At 39.1% G+C, this 23,772-nt stretch overlaps 1 protein-coding gene across 1 annotated transcript in view; it reads right to left on the reverse strand.

Moving 5' to 3' along the window:
- Nucleotides 1-6: 6 nt before the first annotated feature.
- Nucleotides 7-23,772, reverse strand: part of SRD5A2 (steroid 5 alpha-reductase 2) — a 54,703-nt gene continuing 30,937 nt past the window's right edge. Inside the window, exons 2-5 of the mRNA XM_019653804.1 lie at nt 9,697-9,860; nt 6,817-6,918; nt 4,250-4,400; nt 7-1,517 (exon numbers count right to left, since the gene is read on the reverse strand). Coding sequence (XP_019509349.1) covers nt 1,451-1,517; nt 4,250-4,400; nt 6,817-6,918; nt 9,697-9,860 — 484 coding nt within the window. The 3' untranslated portion in view covers nt 7-1,450. The remainder of the gene's footprint in view (nt 1,518-4,249; nt 4,401-6,816; nt 6,919-9,696; nt 9,861-23,772) is intronic.

Below are 23,772 nucleotides of genomic sequence, written 5' to 3' on the forward strand. Positions count from 1 at the left end.
TTAGCACCACATCTGATAAAAACCAGTGCTCATTTCTCAAAAGAGCTTGCTAACTAAATATTATTACCAATGTTTGCTATTGGCCTAGGCCAGAGGAAGACAAATATCTTCATCCCTTCTGATGATGAGTTTTCAGCCCTTTCCTTCTAGACCTCAATGTCTCAGCACCCATGCTAGTGTAATCCCTCCACAAAGGTTGCAAATTCTAATGCGAACTGAACAATCAGTCCCACTTCTTAGCAGGCTCCGTGGGCCCAGGTCCTCCAATTTTTAAAAGAAAACTAGAATGTAGAAACTTCCTCATTTTTAAGTTTTGGAAACTTGGACTGTAACGAAAAGAAAACCCAACTATGTGTGAAACACTGTCTAAGCCAAATAAAACAGGTTTTTCTGCCCAGATTCCTGGCTCCGGTTGCAGCTTTCAGCCTCTGCCCTTCGGACCTTTGCGCACTCATGCTCAAGACACATCTTCTTGATCAGTTCCTGAGGACTGTGATGAAGAAATTCCAGAAGGGAAAAGTTGCTGGGTGCCTCTGATATGCTTCACAGTCAGTGTTGAGGCAAGCAGCCTCTGATCTTACTCAGAAATTTCCTTATTGGACACTCGCTCATGATTTGGAGATTTCCAGCATTTTCCAAGGATATGAGAGTTTGCAGTAGCTACTTGGAAACACTTTTTTACTCTTTCAGTAGCCATCGTCTGTCAAGTCTTTTTCTTCATGGTCATTAAAGCCTGACCTTCAATAAAACACACTAGTTTTCTGAGTCAGGCTGATTTCTCTGACAGGGATGAAGAAATCTTCAGTAAGACAGAGGCATGAAGACAATGCACACATTTAAAATGGGATCAGTGGATGGCTACATTACAGCTATCTGAAGAGAGGGCTTTGTTGAAAGTTTACCTAAGCATTTCACATCTCTCATCATTAACTAAAGAAAATGAAGGTGTGACTGGGTTTCATTTGGCAGTAGATTTTCTCTGGGGCTGTGCAGCTTCAGAATTCAAATCTCTGCTAATTTGTATAGGTGTAAAATGTGTATCTTGAATAAATTCTATGAACACTGCCTTCATCCTCAAACTTTCTTGACTACACAGCTGTCTTACATGGATAGAGAACATGGAATAAAGCCACATGTACTTGGATCACACAAAGAAAAAATACACAAGGAAGCTTTGCACTTTCTAGGAAGAATAGCTAAGGGCCTTGTTGAAGATTCAACAGGAGATCAGAATAGAGAACCCTGGGAGGGTGAGCGTTCATCCTAAAGTGGGTACCATGCAGACTCTCCAGGCCAGCTGTCAGACGGCAAGAGGCCTACTATTAATATTATATACATATATATGTATGTATGTATGTATATGTTGGAAATTTAAGTGTTACAGTTTAAGCAACTTGATGATTTTACAGTATCGTGGGAGCTTTGTTCTTTTTTGTTTTTGCTTGTTTCTTTAAAAGATGAATGGAATGAGGGCTTTCCGAGATTTGGGGTAGTCCTCAAAGATCTTGAGGTAGAACCTAAAAGACACAAATCAAGTAATTATAAATATAATCAAGGTCAACGGTTGAGATTTTCTGTGTCTAAAATCCTTCTTACAAATCAAGCTACACTTACTCAGGGCCTGACTCTTCCCCACGGCCATTTGTCCACCTTCTTTCTCCCTCCTGCATCCTATCACTTATAAACATTGAAATGTCTTGTGTTGGGAAATAAAAATAACCAGAGGACAGCGGTGATGGTTGCACAACATTATGTATTACATAATGAATGTAACGAATGCCACTGAATTGTACACTTAAAATGATAAATTTTATGATATGTATATTTTACCACAAATAATATAGTAACTAGAAAGAAGTACTGTACTCAATGAATTCAACAGGGAAATACAGGAAAGCAGAGACCCTCAAAGGCTATGGGCAAGGTTAACCCTAGGAAAATATTCCCAGGAAAATATCCCTTCATGAGGCCTGGGCATGCTGAGACAATGAATGTTACCTTGTATTATCAGTTGAAGTGTGTTCCCCCGAAATATATGCTAAAGTCCTAACCTGCAGTACCCGAGAATGTGACCTTATTTTGGAAATAGGGTCATTGCAGATATGACTTATTAAGTTGAAATGAGGTCACAGTGCAGCAGGGCGGGCCCTTAAAAGCAATATGATGTCCTCAAGAGAAGGTGAGAAGAGACTCAGAGACAGACATGTAGGGGAGAAGGTCATGTTAAAACAGAGGTAGAGACTGGAGTGATGCAGCCATAAGCCATGGAACACCAAGCATTGCCAGCCTCCATCAGAAGCTGGGAAAAGGAGACAAGGAAGAATTCTTCCCTGGAGCCATCAGAGACAGCATGCATGGCTCTGCCCACACCGTGATGTCAGACTTCTGCCCCCAGAACTATGAGAGAATAAACTTCTGTTGTTTTAAGCCACTCAGTGTGTGAGCATCTGTTTTGGCAGCCCTGGGAGACTAGTATGTCTCATAAAAAGGCATTCTCCTTTTTACAAGTGACCAGGCTGTCCTCTTAACCAGCTGAAGCTGGTAGCTCTCAAGTTATAATCAAGATGATACACTCTAAGTACCTTAGTTTGCACTGGGAGATAAATGCTGTATTACAAGAGGTGTCTGGATTTCGGGTTATGATCAGAGGGGTTTAGTGAGCTCCCTCTCATAAGCCCAGTTATGAAAAAGATGCCCTCTGGTCCTCCCTCTGGGGAGGCTGACATAGCAGGATAGGGCCTCAATTTGGATTTTTTGTTGCACCAGCTGGAACCCTCTGGGTGGAATTGCTGTCCCTCCCCTGACCAAGGCCAACTGAGTCCATACTTCTCAGGGCCCCTCCAACTGCTGGCCAATGCCCTCTCCCCCCCACTCCCCCTCGGCCTCTGCCTAAAGTGGGGACAACTGTTACACTGACTCTTACAGGCTGGGCACCCTCCCCAAGTCTAAGGAGGTGGCAGGAATAGGTTACGAGGAGAGCTGTTGTTTCATTCATTTCTGACAAGTCTCTGCTTGTCCACTCTGGGGAAAAGAACCCATTCCTAGTGCAACCTTCAAAACTATGAAATTAATCATTAGCTGGACTAAAACACCTGTGCAGGAGCTTAAGGGGTTCCCCCTGGGTCCTGTTCCAAAGTCCATTCCCTCTGGATAGTCTTAGTCTTTCTCTCTCTCTCTCTCTCTCCTTCTTTCTCTCTCTCAACCATAGGCTTTCTCTTTCCTCCAACTACAAACACCATTTTAGAGAAAGGATCTGCAATTCGCATTTAAAGCTTGATAACAATTTAATCTGATAGCCTTCCCCTGCAGTGATACTTTTAGTTAACTTTTATCCCCACCCCATCCCAGGTACAGGGTTTGGAGGAAGGTGGGACTTAGGAAAGCTTTAGGCTAGACCTGCAGAGGAAAGGTTCTAAAACCCTGCAATTTCCTGGCATTTCCCAGGTGATGGGACAGTCCTGAAATTACACAAGAGTAATTGCTTACCCTATCTTCCCAGGAAGCCAGCAATGACCTTGGCTATGATTCAGGGGGATGGAACTAGGGAAAGGAGAGCACCAAAATAAACCCTGAGATTACACAGATTCCTGTGAAACAGGAGAAATAATCCTGGAGTTTCCAGGGCTCTGTAATTACCTGAAATTTTAGCACCAAACCTAGAATTAAAAATAGCAGCCACACTCGACACAGGTCTAGTGCTTTTCCCCAGGGGTTCTCTATCTTGGCTGTACCTCAGAATTATCTGTGAAGCTTTGGAAAGTGCTGCCCATGGTCCTACCCATGGAACATACTTCGAGATATGTGGCAAAAGTGAGTTGAATTGAAGCATGGAAATGGAAGCTACTTCTTGTATCTCTTGACTCTTACATGGAGCCCACTGCCAACCAGTAGCCATTGCCCACTAAGCCTGTTAGGAGGGCACAGAGCCTCCTGGGTAAACTAACTCACGTGGATACAAAGCACTTCCCTCTGGGAAACGTTCTTTAACAGGGTGGCTTCCCTTGAGTGCCTTTGTCTGTACAGGTTTATTTTTCCTCATAGAAAAAATAAAATGTGTTACTGCTACTGTCACCCAGCTAAATTCCAACTGCAATGAAAGCCCACGAGGTCAGATTCTCCAGTCCAGATTACCCCATCTACTTTACCTTATAAAAATAAACATCTTAGGTTTCTACATCTGACTCTGTGCTAAAAGCCTGCTTGGAGAAGAAAGCTAAGTGGATGTTGCCACCTTGATTGGAAAGTTTACCTGTGATGGTGAAAAGCTCGCAGCCCGAGGAAACAAAATGAGAAAAATGCGAATGCAAGTGCTGGGAGGGACCAACTAGCCAGAGCAAAGCCAATCCATTCAATGATCTCACCAAGGAAATTGGCTCCAGAAACATATGTGAACAAGCCACCTGCATGCAGAAGAATCAAAAAGTCAATCGTTAGACCTGATCACTGTGACATGAAAGCCCCTCTGCTTGGTTCTGAAATACGTAAGGGCAGCTAGAACAAATGTGGGGCTGAAGATTCTCTTTCCAATCATCACAGTTTGGTGGAATCCTCTTGGGGAGAAAGGAAAACAAAGCGCCAGCAGAATATCCTGGAATCGTGCTTGATGGGTTCCACCCAAATATTTAACAACCGATGGACCACTGGCTCCAGACAGGACGAGGATGAGAGGCAGGAGGTCTGGGGTTTGTTTCATTTTATTAAGTAACATTTCCAGGCCACCTCTCAACTTCTCACTCTTTCCCTGGACACCCACACGGCTGGTCAGCATATTTCATGTTCACAGTGGAACAAAACAACACGTTGTGTGAAAACAGTCATAAAAACCTGAATTGATGTGAGAAGTAATTTCATTCTCCTTTGGCATCTGCCTTCCCACCTCTGCAAAGCAGTACACCCCGTTCACATTTAAAGGAGGGAGTAAGTGCTGCAGGGTTTTGCCCTCAGAAGGCTGATGAGGTCTGCTTCCATTAACTTTTTAAGGTTGACTTTTCTATCCAACCAAGTATTCTGATATCAGAACTACATTAGAAATCAACACATTTCTAATCATACTAAATATATCTACACTCAAAATTTCTGTCCCATACTAAATTGGGAAAGTTCACTTACTACAAATACAGAAGGTGCCAAAAAAACGTATACACATTTTAAGAAAGAAAACAACTGTATTAACATTATAATACTCAATATATACCAATAACAAAAGATGAATACAGGTCATGTATATACATTTTTTTGGCACCCTCGGTACTTTTTTTCCCCCGTAATTATATAAAGAATATTTGTTTTTAAATCATTCTCTAACATAACTCAATAGTTGGAAACTAACCTTGGTAATCTAGCATTTAAGAGCTTTCTCTGCTCTTCTTTGTCTAGTTATTAAGTGAAGATTTTAAAAATTGACAGCCTCTAAAGTTCCTTAAGGATGACATTACATAAGCAGTTTACAACCTGTGATTCCCCAGACCCTGGGAGGAACCACTGACGTATTGCAAAAGGTCTATAAATTGTCTCTGAATATGGTAAATGGTATATATTTTAACCTATGGTATTATTTTCATTTGATGTAGATACTGTTAGGATGTTAGCAACATTTATGTTCATTTAAATGGGCTTTTGAATTCATAGTAGCTTTGTCATTATTTTCTTAATTAATGAATATTAATCTCAACTAACATCGTGTTGCAATTCAGGAAATTTTTTAATGTAAAGGTTCTATTTACATCAAAAAGGATGGGAGCCACTAATACAAATGCTCACCTAAAAATATGGATGGATTACTTGGGCTGATTCACTCCCAACTGCTTATATTTGTCAACTCATACCTTGGTTTCTTGGGAGCAGTTAGGATTTCAAATATTCTGTGCCTTTATCTCTGAATTCACTTGTAACACCTCCCTTCCTAATTTTTGATTAAGTAAATATTGTTCTCTACACCTTTAAGAATATACAAGTGGCAGGAAATACACACTTACTAACACTGACTACTCACTAGATAAGCCTAGTGAGACTCATTGAAGAGGACAAATTTGCTGGTCACATATGATTCAGCTCTATTTCTTAACCTAGGAAGGACTGACACTCTGTATGTACATGATGGTTAATTTTTTATGTCAATTTGAATGGGCTACAGGATGCCCAGATATTTGGTAAAACATTATTTCTCGGTATATCCATGAGGGTGTTTCTGGATGAGATTAACATTTGAATTGATAGGCTGAGAAAAGCAGATTGCCCTCCCAAGGTGGGTGGGGCTTGTCTAATCCATTGAAGGCCTGAACAGAACAAAAACAAAAAGGTGCTTGACTGCTTCACTTTGAGCTAGGCTATCAGTCTTCTGCCTTACACCACCAGCTCTCCCGGGTCTCCAGCTTGCAGATAGAAGATCACGGGACTTCTCAGCCTTCATGATCACATGGGCCAATTCCTCACAATAGATCATTTTATACCTCCATATTTACATTTACATCTCTATTTTATTGGTTCTGTTTCTCTGGAGAACCCTAATAGAGCATATGACAATCTTCCCTACTGCCATGAGGTCGCAGCCTCCTTCCTGCCCCCAGCCTCACATTCCCCCTCATCTTCAGGGTATTGTGATCGTGCACCTTCCTGATAACTCTTATACCCCTCTTGAACTTTTGGGTTCACATCAGAAATTCAAGTGTGTTGTGGGGTGGGATAGGATGTGGAGAAGTCAAGGGCAAGTCAGGATATATTGTGTCATTTGTGCTCTCTCCATTTGTTACTCATAGTAAATCCTTGAGACAGGCTCCCAAGGAAGGGCGGGAACCTGGAAGGCAGGGGAGACTTTACCTTGTGGAATCTTATAGGCGATTTCTCCAGGCTTCCTGAGGTGGCGCAGTATATAGTCACTATGAATGTTGATTCCCATTCCCAAAATAAATAAGAAGATGCCTGGGCAAAGAAGAGAGAGGAAGGAAGTTAAAAATGTATCCTGATTTTGGTGTTTTTCTCACAAGCTAAGTATTTTTCTAAAAATGAAGGGAAGGGCATTTGATTTTGAATTCTAAGAATGGTACTAAGATATGGCAAAAAAAAAAGCAGGGGGTGGGGCGAAGAAGCAATTAGTCCTAGTCACAAATTTGGGTGGAGGGGCTACCAAACACTGGAAGTGCGTAGTGTCATGTGATGGAGACAGGTGGGAGAGGAAAGAAGGAGGCAGCACCACTGTCCAATTCTTAAATAAGTAAATAAGCAAGTAAATGAATGAATAAATAGCAAGCCTTTGATTCATTCACAAATAATCAAACCACAGTTTTGGTTTGATTGGCTCCAACTCAATAGCCAATTCCACCCCCTTCTCTTTGCCATCTTCACTATAGAGGCTAGACAGCTGAAAGGTGGTCTTGTGACCTAGTTCTGACAAGAAGATGTAAAGAAGTCTTCTGGGGGCTTCCTTGGAAATCTTTTGCTTTTCTGATAAAAGGGGCAGATGGAACCAGTTCCTCTACTGCCTCCCTCCTCCTTCATTGCTGGATGATGCCCTGAGCTACAGCACCTGTCATATAATCATGACGTGACTATCATGAGGACCAGAGGTGAACATGCTAAGAATAATAGAACAGATGTCATTAAGATCACAGGCACTTCATGACATCAGCAAGCAACTACAGGAATGCCAAAGCCAACTACCTTTGAACATTCTTGTAATGTAAGAAATATAAATTCTTAATTATGTAAATTACTATGACTTGGTTTTCTGTGACTCATTCCTGACTAATAGCATCCTCTCTCATGAAAGTAAAGTGAGCTAGACTGGAGAGCGTGGCTCCTAGCAAGCTAGTTTCCACCACTGCCAAATCACACACACATTCTCCTCCCATCACTGGTACAGAAAGGGCCCTGGTCTGAGGTGAGAAGAGCCAGTATCATGGATGCTGGTCCTGCATCCCAATGGGCATCATTACAGACCAGAAACACTGTCCCACACAGATGACCAGCTTCACCTCTCAATAAAGTGTCTTTGTGCTGATCAAAATACATGAGGCAAAAAGCAAGAACAGTTGAAGAAAAACAGTCAGATCTACTCTCACCTCAATTGCTATGTTATGAAATGATGATTTTCAATCTTGTCTAGTCAAAAGATCATTGGCCTGGAAGAAAGGGAATCTGGGGACGGATGCGAGTGGTGAGGGGTAAGGGTAGAGAAAGAGAGGGTAGTAGCATGCACAGCAGTGGAAAAAGTAGGAACCTTGGACTAGATGTCTATATGCCCTTAGGCAAGTCACAACCTCTCTTGGCCTCAGTTTTCTCAGCTGTAAAATGTGAATTCTAACAGTACCTATCTCACAAGGATGGTATGAGACCTACTCATGTGTTCATTCATTCATTCATTCAACTAATATTTATTGAGGACTTACTCTGTACCAAGCACTGCCCTAAACACCAGAAACACAGTAGTGAGTAAAACAATCAAGGTGTCCCTTCTCATGGAGCTTAAATTTTAGTAGAGGAACACAGAAATGGATCTAAATAATGTAATGATTAAAAATCACATAATTATTATTGTAAAGCAGAAAATCAAAGTAGGATAATGAGATTGAGAGTGAATTGAGGTGTTTCTACTCTAGATAATTCCCCAACACTGTTCCCCTCCCTCAATTCTCCAATAAAATCTTTTTAAAAAGAAAACAAAAAAGCAGCATGCTATCTATATTGTTCACACTTTATTTTTATTTAACCACATTTGCAGAGATCTCTCCACATGAGCACACAGAGATACTTCTTGCTTTTGCTTTGTTTGTTTCTGTGGCTCCAGAATGCTCCTTGGTGCATATGTGTTAGCATTCGTCTAACTAATCCTCTGGTTGGTTGTGTTTTCAATGTTCACTCTAGCTGTTGTGTGGAGAAGTGGTTGGTTATGGGGGGCCAGTAAGTGTAGGCTGAAGGTCACTGGGGTGATCCAGGCAAGAGGTCACTGTGGCTTGGACTAGGAGGAAGTGAGTGCTGTTTGAAAGAAGTGAACCCAGCTGGCACATGTTTTGGAACTAGAGGCAGCAGTGCCAAGCTGATGGGCAGAATGTGATGTGTGATGCAAAGAGAGGAAATGGGAATAATCACTATATTTTTGGCCTGAGCCAAAATCATGTGCAGACAGTTGAACCTTCCTGGACTTTAGTTCCTCTCACAGAGAATGAAACAATTTCAACGGTCAGCATTCTCTACGATTTTAGATAGGTGGTCAGGAAAAGTGTATTTGAGGAGGCATAAATTGATAGAGACCTAAATAAAGTGAGGGACCAAGCTCCGTGAATATATAGTGGCACAGCATTGTAAGCAGAGGGAGTCATCCGCATGAAAGCTCTGGGCCAGGACAGGCTTGACCGTTTCAGGGCCAGCAGCAAGCCACTGAGGCTACAGCACAGAAAATGAGGTGGATAGAGGCAGGAAAGGAGGTCAGGACATCGGGCTGAACCAAGGACATTTGGGTTTCATAGGCAGTGGTAAGGGATTTGCATTTTATCCTGAAATCCATCGTAGAGTTTGGAGATGGGGAATGACATGATGTTTTTCAAAGCTCTCTCAGGCTGCTGTATGGAGAAAAGATGGGAGTGAGGTGAGAAAAGGGGAGAATGGAATCACTGAGAGTTTACTGTAAGAGGGTGGGAAGAGGTGATGGTGATTTAGACTGTGGGGAGCAATGCTGGGTGGAAAGTAGTCGGATTTACTTACCCAGGCTAAATCGTATGTCTGTGTACCACTCAGCAGGGTATTCAGCGCAGTAAGTCAGATAGTAGCCTTGCAGGAGTCCGTTTCCCATGCAGAAGACAAAGCCTTTGAGAAGTAACACAACTGGAAAAGGCCTCCCTCTAGTGAGGAATGAGTAAACAAATGTCCTGGGATATATGGGGGAGAAAGGTCAAGATTTGTTGTTTAAAAAAAAAGCATTCCAAACAGATAATCACATCAAACCCATTTTAAAAAAATAGAAACATTTTCCCTTAGATTTCTGCAATGAAAGAACATTATTATCTGGCTCTAAAACAAGCATTTATGATATTATTTTTATTTCATTAAAATCCATAGTAGTCACCACTCATTATTTTATTTTTACAATAGCCTTAGAAGGTAAATGTCATGCACATTCCAGAAGTTAAATTTAATCCTAGGAGCCCAGAATTGGATGCTGATGTTTTCTATAAATGAAGACGTGAAATCCAGACTATCCAGGAAGAAAAGTAAAGCTTGGCTTACCCCATCTGGTAGTGAAATGGTATTTTGATATCAGCCCCTTGACCATATGGCTTTCCATAATGTCTCTCTTGTAGGATCTAATTGTTGATATTGCAGCATTCCCTATAAAATGGCTGCAGAATCCCTTCAGATAATAGAAACTTCTCTAAATGTTAGGAATTATGAATCTAGAGGAATCTAAGAAAAGGGGCTTAAAAATGTATAAATAGCCTCTAAATAAAATATTGCCCAAGATATAATGCTAAATTCTAGACATCAAGCTACATCCGCTTTATAATTGTTATTCTTTTATGGTGCAATGTAACAGTCATACAGGAAAGGTCATAAACCTATACAAATAGTTTAATGAATAACTATCGAATAATGCCTGTATAGTCACTTACCAAGTCAAGAAATAGAACATGGTCATCACCCCAAAAGCCTCCCGTGGGTCCCTCCCTGTTCACAGTACCACCATACCCCAGAGGTACTCAATAGCTTGATTTTTATAATAATCACTTCATTTTGCCTCTGTATAATTTTACCACATTTGTATGCATCCCTAAAAATACAGTTTATTTTGCTCATTTTTAATTCCATATAACTTGAATCATACTCTATGACTCTTAGCACATTCTTTAATGTCTTATTTAACTCATTATGTTTCTAAGACGCAAGCATGTTACTGTACATAGTTATAGTTCATTTAGTTTTATCTCTGTATATTATGCTCTTAGTAAGAATATACCATATGGGGGCCGGCCGAGTGGCTCAGTTGGTTAAAAGCGCGAGCTCTGAGCAACAGGGTTGCCGTTTCGATTCCCACATGGGTCAATGAGCTGTGCCCGAGCTGCGCTGCCGCTGAGCTGCCAACAGGGGACAGGATGGTTCAGCTGTTGAGAGCACGTGCTCCTAACAACAAGGTTGCTGGTTCGACTCCCGCATAGGATGGTGGGCTGTGCCCCCACCCCATCAGGCAACTAAGATTGAACACAGCACCTTGAGCTGAGCGGCTGGGAGCTGCCAAAGGGAGGTCGGATGGCAACTGGACTTGCAGCTGAGCTAGCTGCACCCTCCATAACTAAGATTGAAGGACAACTTAGCTGTTCCCCTCCCCTAATTCCTCAATAAAAATTAAAAAATCTAAAAAACAAAACAAAAAAAGAATATACCATATGTATTTATCTGTTTTACTTTGGTAGATACTCGGGTTGTTCCTAGAGTGTTGTATCCACTCAGACATAATTTTGTTGTAACTCCCAATTTTCCCATTATTTTAGCGATTTTTTTATGCTTAAGCCTTTGATACATCTGGAATTTATTTTGTTGTAAGAAGTTAGATAAGAATCCAACCTATGTTTTTCCTAATGCTAGTAAATCGACTAAATAACTCTTTGTCACTGACATGCATTGCCAGTGGCATTGTACACTAAGTTATATATATTGGTTCTTCTTCTGGAGTCTTGATTCTGTTCCACTGATGTCTCTATTGTCAAAACTACACTGTTTAAATAACTGTACTTTTAAAATATGTCTTAATATTGGTTGGGGCCATTCTTATATCATTATACTTTTCGAGGATTTTGCAGTTTACTCCTGACTGTTTATTTGTTTGTGTGAACTTAAAACTAACTTACAAACACCCAAATTTTGGAATTACTCTTAAATTTAAAAATTAGTTAAGAGAGCAAAATGGCAGAAGGAGAATCTCCAAGAGATCACCCCTTCATAGAAGCAAAAGAAAAAACCTGGCAAAAATAAGCCAGAATTAATTTTTTTCAGAATTCTGGATATTAGCCAAAGGCTTGCAGCAACCTGGGGAGCACTTAGGCAAGAAAATGCCCAAATCTCAGTAAAGGCAGCAAGTTTTGTGGCATTTTAACTTACTCTGTCCCATCTCCCACTTTCTAGCTCTGCACAGCCTTGAAAAGTAACAGCCTGCCGGCATTCCCAGAATTGGGGGATCAAAACAGGGCTGGAACTCTTTCAAAACCTCATTCCCAAAGAGAAGTCATTCTTTTACCTGTCTGGTGGTCCCTTGAAAGGCTCCACTCAAAAGGTTTGTCTTTATTCCACCTCAAACTTACCCAGTGCGGGAGGTTTCTGGGAGGAGGGGGGATATTTTTTGACTGTCATAACAGCAAAGTGGCCTGAGGCAATGAATCTTAAGTGGGGCATATTATAGATTAATCAGAAAGTTTAGAAGGGGGCCGGCCGAGTGGCTCAGTTGGTTAAGAGCTCGCACAAGAGTGCGAGCTCTGAGCAACAGGGTCGCCGGTTCGATTCTCAGCCCGAGCTGAGCTACCAACAGGTGACAGGATGGCTCAGCTAAAAAAAAAATTTAAAAAAGTTTAAAAGAAAAGGCTGAGGAATGAGATGCATATAGAAGCTTTGAAAAGCTCAGATATATTCCTGGGAATCTAGACAGCCATGCACATGCATAGGGCCATCCACATGCTCAAAAAGGACCTGAAAAGGTCCTGGTTGACCTTGAGGTCTGTTGAAATAGCAAGCAAGGCTACAGCAGAGTTGTAAACTGCATGGTGGTTTTTGAAGGAGTTCCCTAACATGCACACAGAGGCCCTTAGCAAAGACAGAGAGACTTATTGGTCCCGGGTGTTTAAGGAAACCTCTGTCTAATCATTAACTGATCATTAAGTTAACCAAGTGGCCATAACAACAAAGATACAGGCTTCACAGAATGAGTTCAGAAAAGTCACTAAGCAAACAAACTACAACAGGCAGCAACAACAAATCCTGGGAAGCAGGGAGAATATGATTTCCAGAGTTGCCACATAATATTATTTGAAACACTTAAACAACTAAGGGACATACAAAGAAACAACAGTATGACTGATACATCAGGAAAAATGCAGTCAATAGGCACTGTCCTTGAGAATCCCAGACATTGGACTTACTTGACAAAAACTTCAAATTAACTATTTTAAATATGTTCAAAGAGCTAGAGGAAACCATGTCTAAAGAACTAAAGTATAAGAATGATGTCTCATCAAATAGAAAATATCAATACAGAGTTAGAAATTATAAAAAGGAACTGTGAGAAGTTGACCTAAGAGGAGCCATTTTAAAACAGAGCTAGGGCAGCCATTCCAGAGGAACTGCTTACATATCTTATTCCTCAAACCTTTAGAAAGTTTGAACTGGGCAAAACAGCTTTTGAACTGGGCAAAACCAACATTGTATTTCAGCCATTGTAAATATTTTTGTTAGTACCTGCAAATAAATTACAAAGCTAACAGGAAAGCAGACATCCTGCCTACCAGATTGAAAATTAAAGACATTCTTTAGAATTAGCATCACCATTATAGGTAAACAATAACTTCTTTATTTACATCTACAGAAGTTCCTTCCTAGACTTATTAAAACCAATAGAAATTCCTTTCTCTTATTCATGTAATTATTCCTCTGCCCTTTCTCATAAAAAAACCCTGCCTTCACCCCGTAATTGGTACACTATTTGCATTTCTGCCTTAATCAGTGCTTCTTAAATAGCTATTCTTTGGATCTCAAATAAACATTGTTGCCTCTCATTTGGCTATTTATTTTTAGGGTAACCAGACCAAATAGAAATCCAGAGTTGAAAAGTACAACTGAAATGAAAAATTCACTAGAGGGATTTCTTCAAAAGTTATGGAAAGAAAAAAATAGATATATTAGACTTTTTTCAAAATTCAGAACTTTTGTGCAACAAAGAATGCTATCAAGAAAGTAGACAATCTACAGAATGAGAGAAAATATTTGTAAATCATTTTTTACCACAATTTAATATCCAAATATATATAATATCCAAATATAAAGAACTCCTACAACTCAACAACAAAGAAACAAACAACCCAAGTAGAAGGGAAATGCACTTGAACAGGCATTACTCCTAAAAAAGATAAACAAATGTCCAATAAGCTCATGAAAAGATATTCAGCATCATTAGAGTAATATCAATCAAAACTACAATGATATACTACTTCAAGGCAACCAGAAAACTATAATTTAAAAAAATGACAAGTTTTGGTAAGGATGTGGAGAAATTAGAACGCTTATACATTGCTGGTGGGAATGTAAAATGGTGCAGCCACTATGAAAGACAGTCTAGCAGTTCCTCAGAAAAGTTGCCATATGACCCAGAAACTCCACTCCTAGGCATCTATCTACACAAGAGAAATGAAAACATGTTAATATAAAAACTTGTACACAAATGTTCATAGAGCATTATTCATATTAGCAAAAAATATGGAAACCAACCCAATGTCCATCAACTGATGAGTGGATAAACAAAATGTAAATCTATACAATGGCATATTATTAAGCCATAAAATGGAATGAAGTAGTAATACATGCTATAACATAGGTGAACCTTAAAACAATATCATACCCCACCTAGGAGAAAAAAGCCAGTGACAAAAGGCCTCATATCATATGATTATATGAAATGTCCAGAACAGGCAAATCCTCAGAGACAGAAGTCGATTGGTGGTTGCCAGGGGATGGGAGATGGAAGAATGGGGAATGACTGTTACTAGACACAGGATTTCTTTTGGGGGAGGGGCAGTCATATAAATATTCTAGAATGAGATAGTGGTGATGGTGCACAACGTTTTGGATATACTAAAAACCATTGAATTATATACTTTAATATGTTGCATTGTATACTTTAATATTTTTTAAGTTCATTAAGAAAAATTCAGACAGTGTTGCATAGACGTTAAATTGCAGGGCCTCTTCCACTTACTAGCTGTATGACCTTGTCACTTAGTAATTTGGCCGTGTCTGTTTCTTTATTTGCCATCTCATAGGGTTGTGAGGATTGAGTCAGTATTCTATAAAGTGCTTAGAACAGGACAAATTGTAAGAATTCAGTAAATGTGTTTTGTTAACATTATCTTTATAAGGTTTTGATAACATTACCTTTCTATTCAGGGCAGGTGGCTCCTTTCCTCTCATTCAGGTATTTTTATGTCCCTCAGTAGGTTTTTAAGTTTCTTCATATAGGTTTTGCACATTTTTTGTTACATTTAATCCCAAGGATTTAAAAAATATTTTCATGTGTGTCACTGTAAATGGGACTTTCCATTTACATCTTTTTTTTTTCATACAAACACATACTTTCTCTTTTTTTTTATTAGCTTCAGGCATACAGAACAACATAGTGATCAGACATTTACAGAACTCACAAAGTGATAACCCCAACAAGTCTACTACCCACCAGACAATGTACAGTTATTAGAACATTATTGACTATATTTCCCATGCTGCACTACACATCCCCATGATTATTTTTTAATTACATCTTCTCATTTAGAAGGCCTTTGATTTTCAAATATTAATTTTGTTCCTAGCCATATCCCGAATTCCCTTATTATTCATAATAACTTTTCAGTACATTTTCCTGGACTTCCCAGGTATATCAGCATCTGCAAATAACATTACACTTTCTTTATATGAATCTGGAAGACTTCATTCTTTGACCATGCTCTAGAATGGCATAAATAGCATTAGTAGTTACCCAGTTTTTCCACATTTGGTAGAAGCCCTTTGTGAAATTTATCTAGAACTGCATTATTGAAAGGAAGGGTTGTTAGTATTATTGATAATATCTCTATTTCTCTCATGGTAATTAATTTATTTGGATGCCTTCTTGGGCTTCCTAATAAATTCTGTAAAATTTAAATTTTCATAGACAATCACAATCATTCTAGTCTTTAAATGTATTTGTATAAGGCTGAGAAGATAATATTTTATGAAACTCTTAAACGCAGTATATTTTCTTATCACTACATCACCATCAGAACCCTTTATGCTGTCCTTTCATAGTCACAGCCATAGGCCTACCCTCTCACAGTCCCTGGTAACCACTAATCTGTTCTCCCCTTCCATAGTTTTGTCATTTCGAGAAGATTATGTAAATGAAATAATACATATGTAACCTTTTGAAACTGGTTTTTTTCACTCAGCTTAATTCCGTCAAGATTCATCCATTTCCAAGACATATATATATATATATGAAAAAAGAAAGCTGCAAAATATTTGTCTACAGTTTGCCACCTTTTTGTAATCAAGAAAGGGAAATAAGAAAAAATATATAATTCTTATAAAAGCTTTATTGAGGTAAAATTCACCCTTTTAAAAGTGCACAATTCAGTGTAGTATATTTACAAAGTTGTGCAACTATCACCACTAATTTCGGAACATTTTCATCACCCCAGAAAGAAACGTCATAGTCATGGCAGTCAATCCCAATGTCGCCTGCCTCCAGTCCCTAGCAAACACTAATCTACTTTGTCTGTAAGTATTTGCCTATTCTGAAGATTTCTTACAAATTGAATCATATAATATGTGGTCTTTTGTGACTGACTTGTTTCACTTAGCATAATGTTTTCACAGTTCATTCATGTTCTAGCATCTATGAGTACTTCATTCCTTCTTAGCCCTGAATAATATTCAATTGTATGGGTTTACATTTACACACTTGTGAGTTGGTAGAAATTTGGATTGTTTCAACTTTTTAGCTACTATGAATAATGCTGCTCTGAACATTCATGTCCAAGGTTTATGTGAATGTACGTTTTCATTTCTCTTGGGAAGATACCTAGGAGTGGAATTTCTGGGTCTTATGATTATGTTAATATTTTGAGGAATTGGCACACTGTGGACAAACTGTTTATCAAAGTGGCCATATTTGCCTACTTTTGAAAAAAAACCAAAACCCTAAGAGGATAAATGAGAAACTAATTTTAAAGGATGCTTGCCTATAGAGGGCAGAAAGAAGGGAGAAGATAAAAGGTAGAAAAGATTAGATTAAGATGGAAGTGAAACCTCACCAAACTTACCGTTTTGTTTTGTTTTGTTTTGTTTTGTTTGTTTTTTAGCTGAGCCATCCTGCCACCTGTTGGCAGCTCAGCAGCAGCTCAACTCGGGCCAGGAATTAAACCGCTGTTGCTCAGCTTGAGCGAGCTCTTAATCAACTGAGCCACTCAGCCGGCCCCAAACTTACCTTTTTATATGGTTTTGAAATTTGGACCCTATGAAAATGCCTTTACATATTTAAAAAATTAAACCATATCAAAAAGTGAAGAAAGAGCAAAGTGTAAAATTGAAAATGAACTGAAACAGAAACCCAATTGTATGTAAAATTGGTAACACCAGCACACACACAAAAAGAATCATTTCAAGTGACTTTTGAACACAGTATCCTGACCGTATGTCCTAGAGGAATACATTCTAAAGAAAGAAAGATTGGCATAGAAATAATAAACTTCATTTTTTTCTTTATCAGTAATAATGGTATTGTAGCTTATAAATTATTTTATGAGTATTGATAGAGCAAACAATAGGCCAGTCATCAAGAACTAAGATTTTCAGTGTAAAAGAAAAAGATACAACTATAAAATCAAATGAAAAGTTGTAATGTGACATTTGAATTGGAAATACCGATATGGATTCATGACTTTTAAAACTGGCCCACTCAAAGACCTAGGTGTCATGACACATGGCAGCAGCAAGCACACTGGGCAACCAGGTCTTTGTAAACACCATTCCCTAAAGGAAGTGGACACCAAGAAGTGGCTCATTTCCCATCAGGGGCAGGAAAAGTACAAGGTGAGTTAGTGTGTTGTGTTGGAAAGTAAGGCAACAACTGAAGATTAAAGGGGAAACGGGCTGACAAATTTACACAGATGCCGACTGGAAAGGAGTTCTCCTGGCCAACTTTGTGACTGAGTATCAAGAAGAATAATGACTATCATTGATTATAAATATCTATAAACTAAGGTTAATTGTGACTACCTCATTGGATTCTTGTAAAATTTAATTAGATGGTGCAAGGGGAAAAAAAAAACCTTACACAGGATAATTGCTGAATAATTTGTTTCTCCTCCCACTCCATGAGAGCTTTGAGGGCCTAAAGGTGGCTTAAATTCTTAGAGGGAAAGGGTCCTGGTAAACTACAGAAAGGCTATTAAAAAATAGTTGTTTGCCTCCCAATGTGGCCCCGTTCATGCCAACAACGCCCCAAAAACAGGCCCAAAATATAAAGTCCCTGCCTTCCAAAAACCCATGACATAGTGCATGTAGCATTGCTTTCAAATTAAACAATGAATGAACCCCACCCCCACCCTCTGGACTGTCTAAATCTGAATAGAAAGTCAATACTCATCCTGTCTCATCCAAAGGAGTAGGCATTAATCAGGACAGGCTCACTAGTATAATAAACTCCAAAGTAGCAGAGGTTACACATAATAAAAGCTCATTTCTTGCTCAGGCCACAGTGTACAGCTGTTCAGCTGTGATGATCTGCTCCGCAAGCATTCCAGAGCCAGGCTCTTCCAGGGCTTCTTCCTCCTCTGGCCGGCAGACTAAGGAAGGGAGAGAGCATGGAGGATTGTGTGAAGGTTATCTTAAGGGCGGGCTGCTGACTGGAAGTGGTGTGCATTACTCCCGCCCTCATTCCTTTGGGCCCACCCAACTGCAGGGGAGCCTAGGAAATGTAGCCCAGCTGGATTTCCCAGCAAGAAAAAGGGAGGTTGGTGAATACACAGCACAGGTGAAAGGCTCTGGAGAGCCAGGCGTCCTTCTGATCTGAATGATTTTGATGTTGGAAAGCTGGAAGCAGTTCAAAATAAATGTTTCAATGCAGAAAGCAATACAAACAATGGAGAGGAAGGGGAGGAGAGTCAAGTAGCCCAAGAGGCTGAAATTAGTACTGTGGAAGGTTGCAGGTGAGTTACACCTTTAGATCCCATGGTCAACATATGGCCTGAGCCTCAGTTTCCCTGATGTGAGACCATTTCACTTTAATCCCTCTTACACTTCTAATGAAAATTGTCTTTTTTGTGTGTTTGTTCTGATACAGATACTGACAAGTACTCTGTCGATCTAAATTTTTTTATCACTGCTAAGTAAATATTCATGTGGTGGGGGACTCATTGGAAAGGGTTAACTGAAATTGCAAATCCAATTTAAACCAAAGAAACAACCTTTAAAATTATACTTCTTGCATAGACCAACTCATATTTAACTAAGTCTTCTTCAAATACAAATGCTATTACTAAGATTATCGAGCCTATTGAAGATTTTTCACTATATGAAATTTTAGACTTGTCAATCAAAATAAATTCAAATTCTATATCTAAATACAAGATTTCTATGTATATATTTACTTGTTACATATAGTAATACTCCTTCCTCAGTCCCATCTCCCCCGTCACGCACCTCCCCACTTTTTTCTTCTTTCCTTTACAGCAAAATTCCTCTAAAGAGTTGTCTACCCCTGCCATCTCTGTCTTCTCCTCCTCTTCTTTCCTCCCTCCCTCCACCACATAAAAACTCATCTTGGTGAGACCACCAGAGACCCCCACATTTCCAAATCCAAGAGTCAATTTTCAGCTCTCTTTTTATTTGACAAGGTAATCAATCACTCTCTCCTTCTGAAAACACTGTCTTCGTTCAGCTTGCAGCACACCACTTTCTCTTGGTTCTCCTACTTCACTGATTTCTCCTCACTTTCCTTTGTTGGTTTCTCTTCATTCCCTTACCTCTAAATATTGGAGTGCCCCAGGGCTCAGGACTCTTTTCTTCTTTATTTATCACCACTGTATATGTAATCATGTCTAGTCTCATATCTTTAAAGATCATCTATAGGATGACAATTCCCAAATTTATGTCCTAGTCAGGATGTCTGCAGTCCTTGAACTCAGACTCTAATGGCCAACTTCCTACTAGGCATCCAGTTTAACACATATCTCAAACTTTGTACATCGAAACCCAAGCCCCTGATTGCCCACCCTTCCCAAAACCTGTACTCCCTGAGACTACGCCATCTCAGAAAATGGCAACTTCATTTTTCCAATTGCTCACACCAAGGACCTTAAACCATCATCAACTTTATCTCTATCTTTCATCCCCCACATAAAATCTATTAGCAAATTCTGTCAACTCTACCATCAAAGTATTTCCAGAATCTGGCCACATCTCACCAACTCTGTTCAAGCCATCATTAAACCTGTCCTGGACATTTGCAAAAGTTTCCTCTTTTGACCTGTACTTCCTTCATTGTAGCCTGTCCTCCCTAGAACCGACAAAGTAAAGCTGTAAGCTGGACCAAACTATTTCTCTCTGAAATCTCCCCTCATTGCTAATGAAAAGCCCAAATCCTTATGATTGCCTTCAAGATTCTACAGTCTGGTTCCCCAACTATTCTCTGATCTCATTTCACTTTTCCCCTTGCTCATCTCACTCTAGCCACTCCGGCCTCCCTGCTGTTACCTGAAAAGAACCAGTATGTGCCACCTCAGACCATTGTCACTTACCTGGAGAGCTCTTCCCCAGATATACACAGGCCTCACTTTTTTTTCATGTCTCTGTTCAAATGTTATTTTTACTGACCACCCTCCAAACCTCCAATGCCTCCAGCACTCATTGTCCTACAAAGCCTGCTTTCCTTATTCCAATATTCCTTTTCAAATGTAACAAACTATATTTCATTTCCTAATTGTCTGTCTCTTTTCACAAGAATGCAGGCTCTTTATGGAAAAAAATGTTATCTATTCTGTTCACCACTGTATCTTCAGTACCTGGCACAGTGTAGGACTAGAATAAATGCTGAATGAATGAAAGAGTTTATCACATGCTTTAAACAGTTTATATCATACACAAATCTTCAAATAATATCCCATGCCTATCAAATATGCATCATAGCTTCATTTACAGGAATACAAGTAATTTTATGCCCGTTGTATGTAAAATAAACATAAGAAGACTATGAAAGATGGAGAAAAGATGTCACACAGGCTAGAGACCTTGGGCTTTGAAGAACAACTTGGCAGTCAGTTCTCTGGGTTTTATTTTTACCTCATTTATCCTAGAGTTGAAGCTGAAGAAGCTGGCAACCACTAAGTGTCATTGAACACACACACAAGCCCCAACAAAGCTTACTCTCTCTAGTTAAGTAACGAGGAAAAGGAGCAACATGGCAAGAAGAAAACTTTAAGAAAATAGCTGCTCTACTACAGCCAAACACCACAGAAAAAAATCTGTGGCCCCAACCCCACCCCACCCGCCACACACATACCAGCAAAGCGTCGATAGGGAGCCTAATAAGTGAGAACTACAAATGAATTCAGTAATGTTGCAGGATGCAACATCAACACACAAAAGTCAGTTGTATTTCTATATACTAACAATGAACTATCTGAAAAAAAGAAAACAATATAATTTACAATAGCATCAAAAACAATAAAATACGTAGAAATAAATTTAATCAAGGAAGTGAAAGAGCTATATGCTGAAAGCAGTTAGATGAAAGAAATTGAAGAAGATGCAAACAAATGGGAAGATATTCCATTTTCATGGATCAGAAGAATCAATATTGCTAAAACGTCCATACTATCCAAAGCCATCTATAAATTCAATACTTATAAAAATGTCAATGTCATTTAAACAGAAATAGAAAAAAGAGCATATAAATTTGTATGAAACCACAAAGGACCCTGAAGAGCCAAAGCAATCCTGAAAAAGAAGAACAAAATTGGAGGCATCACACTTGCTGATTTCAAACTATATTACCCAGCTGTAGTAATAAAAACAGTATGGTACTGGCATAAAAACAGACATGTAGACCAACAGGATCAAGAACCCAAAAATAAATCCACATATACAGTCAATTAATATCAGATAAGGGATCCAAGAATACTCAATGGGGAAAAGATAGTCTCTTCAATAAATGGTTTGGGAAAACTGGATATCAGTATTCTAAAGAATGAAACTGGATCCCTATCTTACACCGCTCACAAAAATTAACTCAAAATGGGTTAAAGATTTAAATGTAAGAATTGAAACCTTAAAACTCCTATTAAAAAAACATAGGGAAAAAGCTCCTTGACATGAGGTCTTGGCAGTAATGTATTGGACACGTACCAAAAGCTCAAGCAACAAAAACAAAAATCAATTAAGTGGGACTACATCAAACTAAAAGTCATCTGCACAGCAAAAGAAATGATGAAGAAAATGAAAAGGCAATCTACAGAATAGGAAATAATATTTGCAAATTATATATTTGATAGGGGTTAGTATCCAAAATACATAAGGAACTCATATAACTCAATAGCAAATAATAATAATAATAATAATAATAATAATAATAATCCAATTTAAAAATGGGCAGAGGAACTGAATACACATTTTTCCAAAGAAGATATCCAAATGGCCAACAGACACAGGAAAAGGTGTTCGATATAACTAATCTTCAGGGAAATGCAAATAAAATCACAATGACATATCACCTCACACCTGTCAAAATGGCTATTGTAAAAAAAGACAAATGATCACAAGTGTTGACAATGATGTGGAACAAAGAGAATCCTTGTGCACCGTTGGTAGGAATGCAAATTGGTGCAGCCACTGTGGAAAACACTATGGAGGGTACTCAAAAAATTAAAAATATAATTACTTTATGATCCAGCATTCCCACTTTGGAGTTTATATTCAAAGGAAATGAAAACAGGATATCAGAAAGATTTATGCACCCCCATGTTCACTGCAGCATTATTTACAACAGCCAAGACATGAAAACAATCTACATGTCCACTGATGGTGGAATAGATTTTTTTAAAAGGTGATGTGTGAGACTATATGTGTGTGTGCGTGTGTGTGCGTGTGTGTGTGTGTGTGTGTAGATGTTTCTCAGCCATAAGAAAGAAGGAAATCCAGCCATTCTTGACAACATGGATGAAACCTGAGAGTATAATATTAAATGAAATACAAGGTCTGACAATTGGACAAATAGTTAACTAAGTTTATTTTTTGGAAGTGCTGAAAAGACTGCATGAAAAACTTAGACGACCTGAACTTTTCGCAAACAATTCATGGCTCTTGCATCATGACAATGCGCCAGCTCACACAACAATGTCTATGAAAGAGTTTTTAGCCAGTAAACAAATTACTGTATAGGAACACCCTCCCTACTCACCTGATCTGGCACCCAATGACTTCTTTTTTTACCTGAAGATAAAGGCAATATTGAAAGGAAGACATTTTGATGACATTCAGGATATCAAGGGTAATATGACAACAGCTCTGATGGCCATTGCATAAAAAGAGTTTCCAAATTGCTTTGAAGGGTGGACTAGGCACTGGCATTGGTGCATAGCTTCCCAAGGGGAGTACTTTGAAGGTGACCATAGTGATATTCAGCAATGAGGTATGTAGCACTTTTTCTAGGATGAGTTCGCAAACTTAATTGTCCAACCTCATAAGTCAGAAAAAGACAAATACTGTATGATCTTATTTATATGTGGATGCTTAAACAAACTGAACTCATAGAAAAAGAGAAAAGATTGGTGCTTGCAGGGGGTGGGGGTGGGAGGAGGAATAGGTGAAGGTGGTCAAAGGCTACAAACTTCCAATTATAAGATGAAGAGGTTCTGGGGATCTAATGTACAGCATGGTGACTACAGTTAACAATATTATACAGTATTATTGAAACTTGCTAAAAGAGTTGATCTTAGACGTTCTCACCACACACCAAAAAATGGCAACTATGTGAAGTGCTAGGTGTGTTAACTA

Source organism: Hipposideros armiger, unplaced genomic scaffold (genome assembly GCF_001890085.2).
Source record: "Hipposideros armiger isolate ML-2016 unplaced genomic scaffold, ASM189008v1 scaffold_207, whole genome shotgun sequence".
Taxonomy (NCBI): domain Eukaryota; kingdom Metazoa; phylum Chordata; class Mammalia; order Chiroptera; family Hipposideridae; genus Hipposideros; species Hipposideros armiger.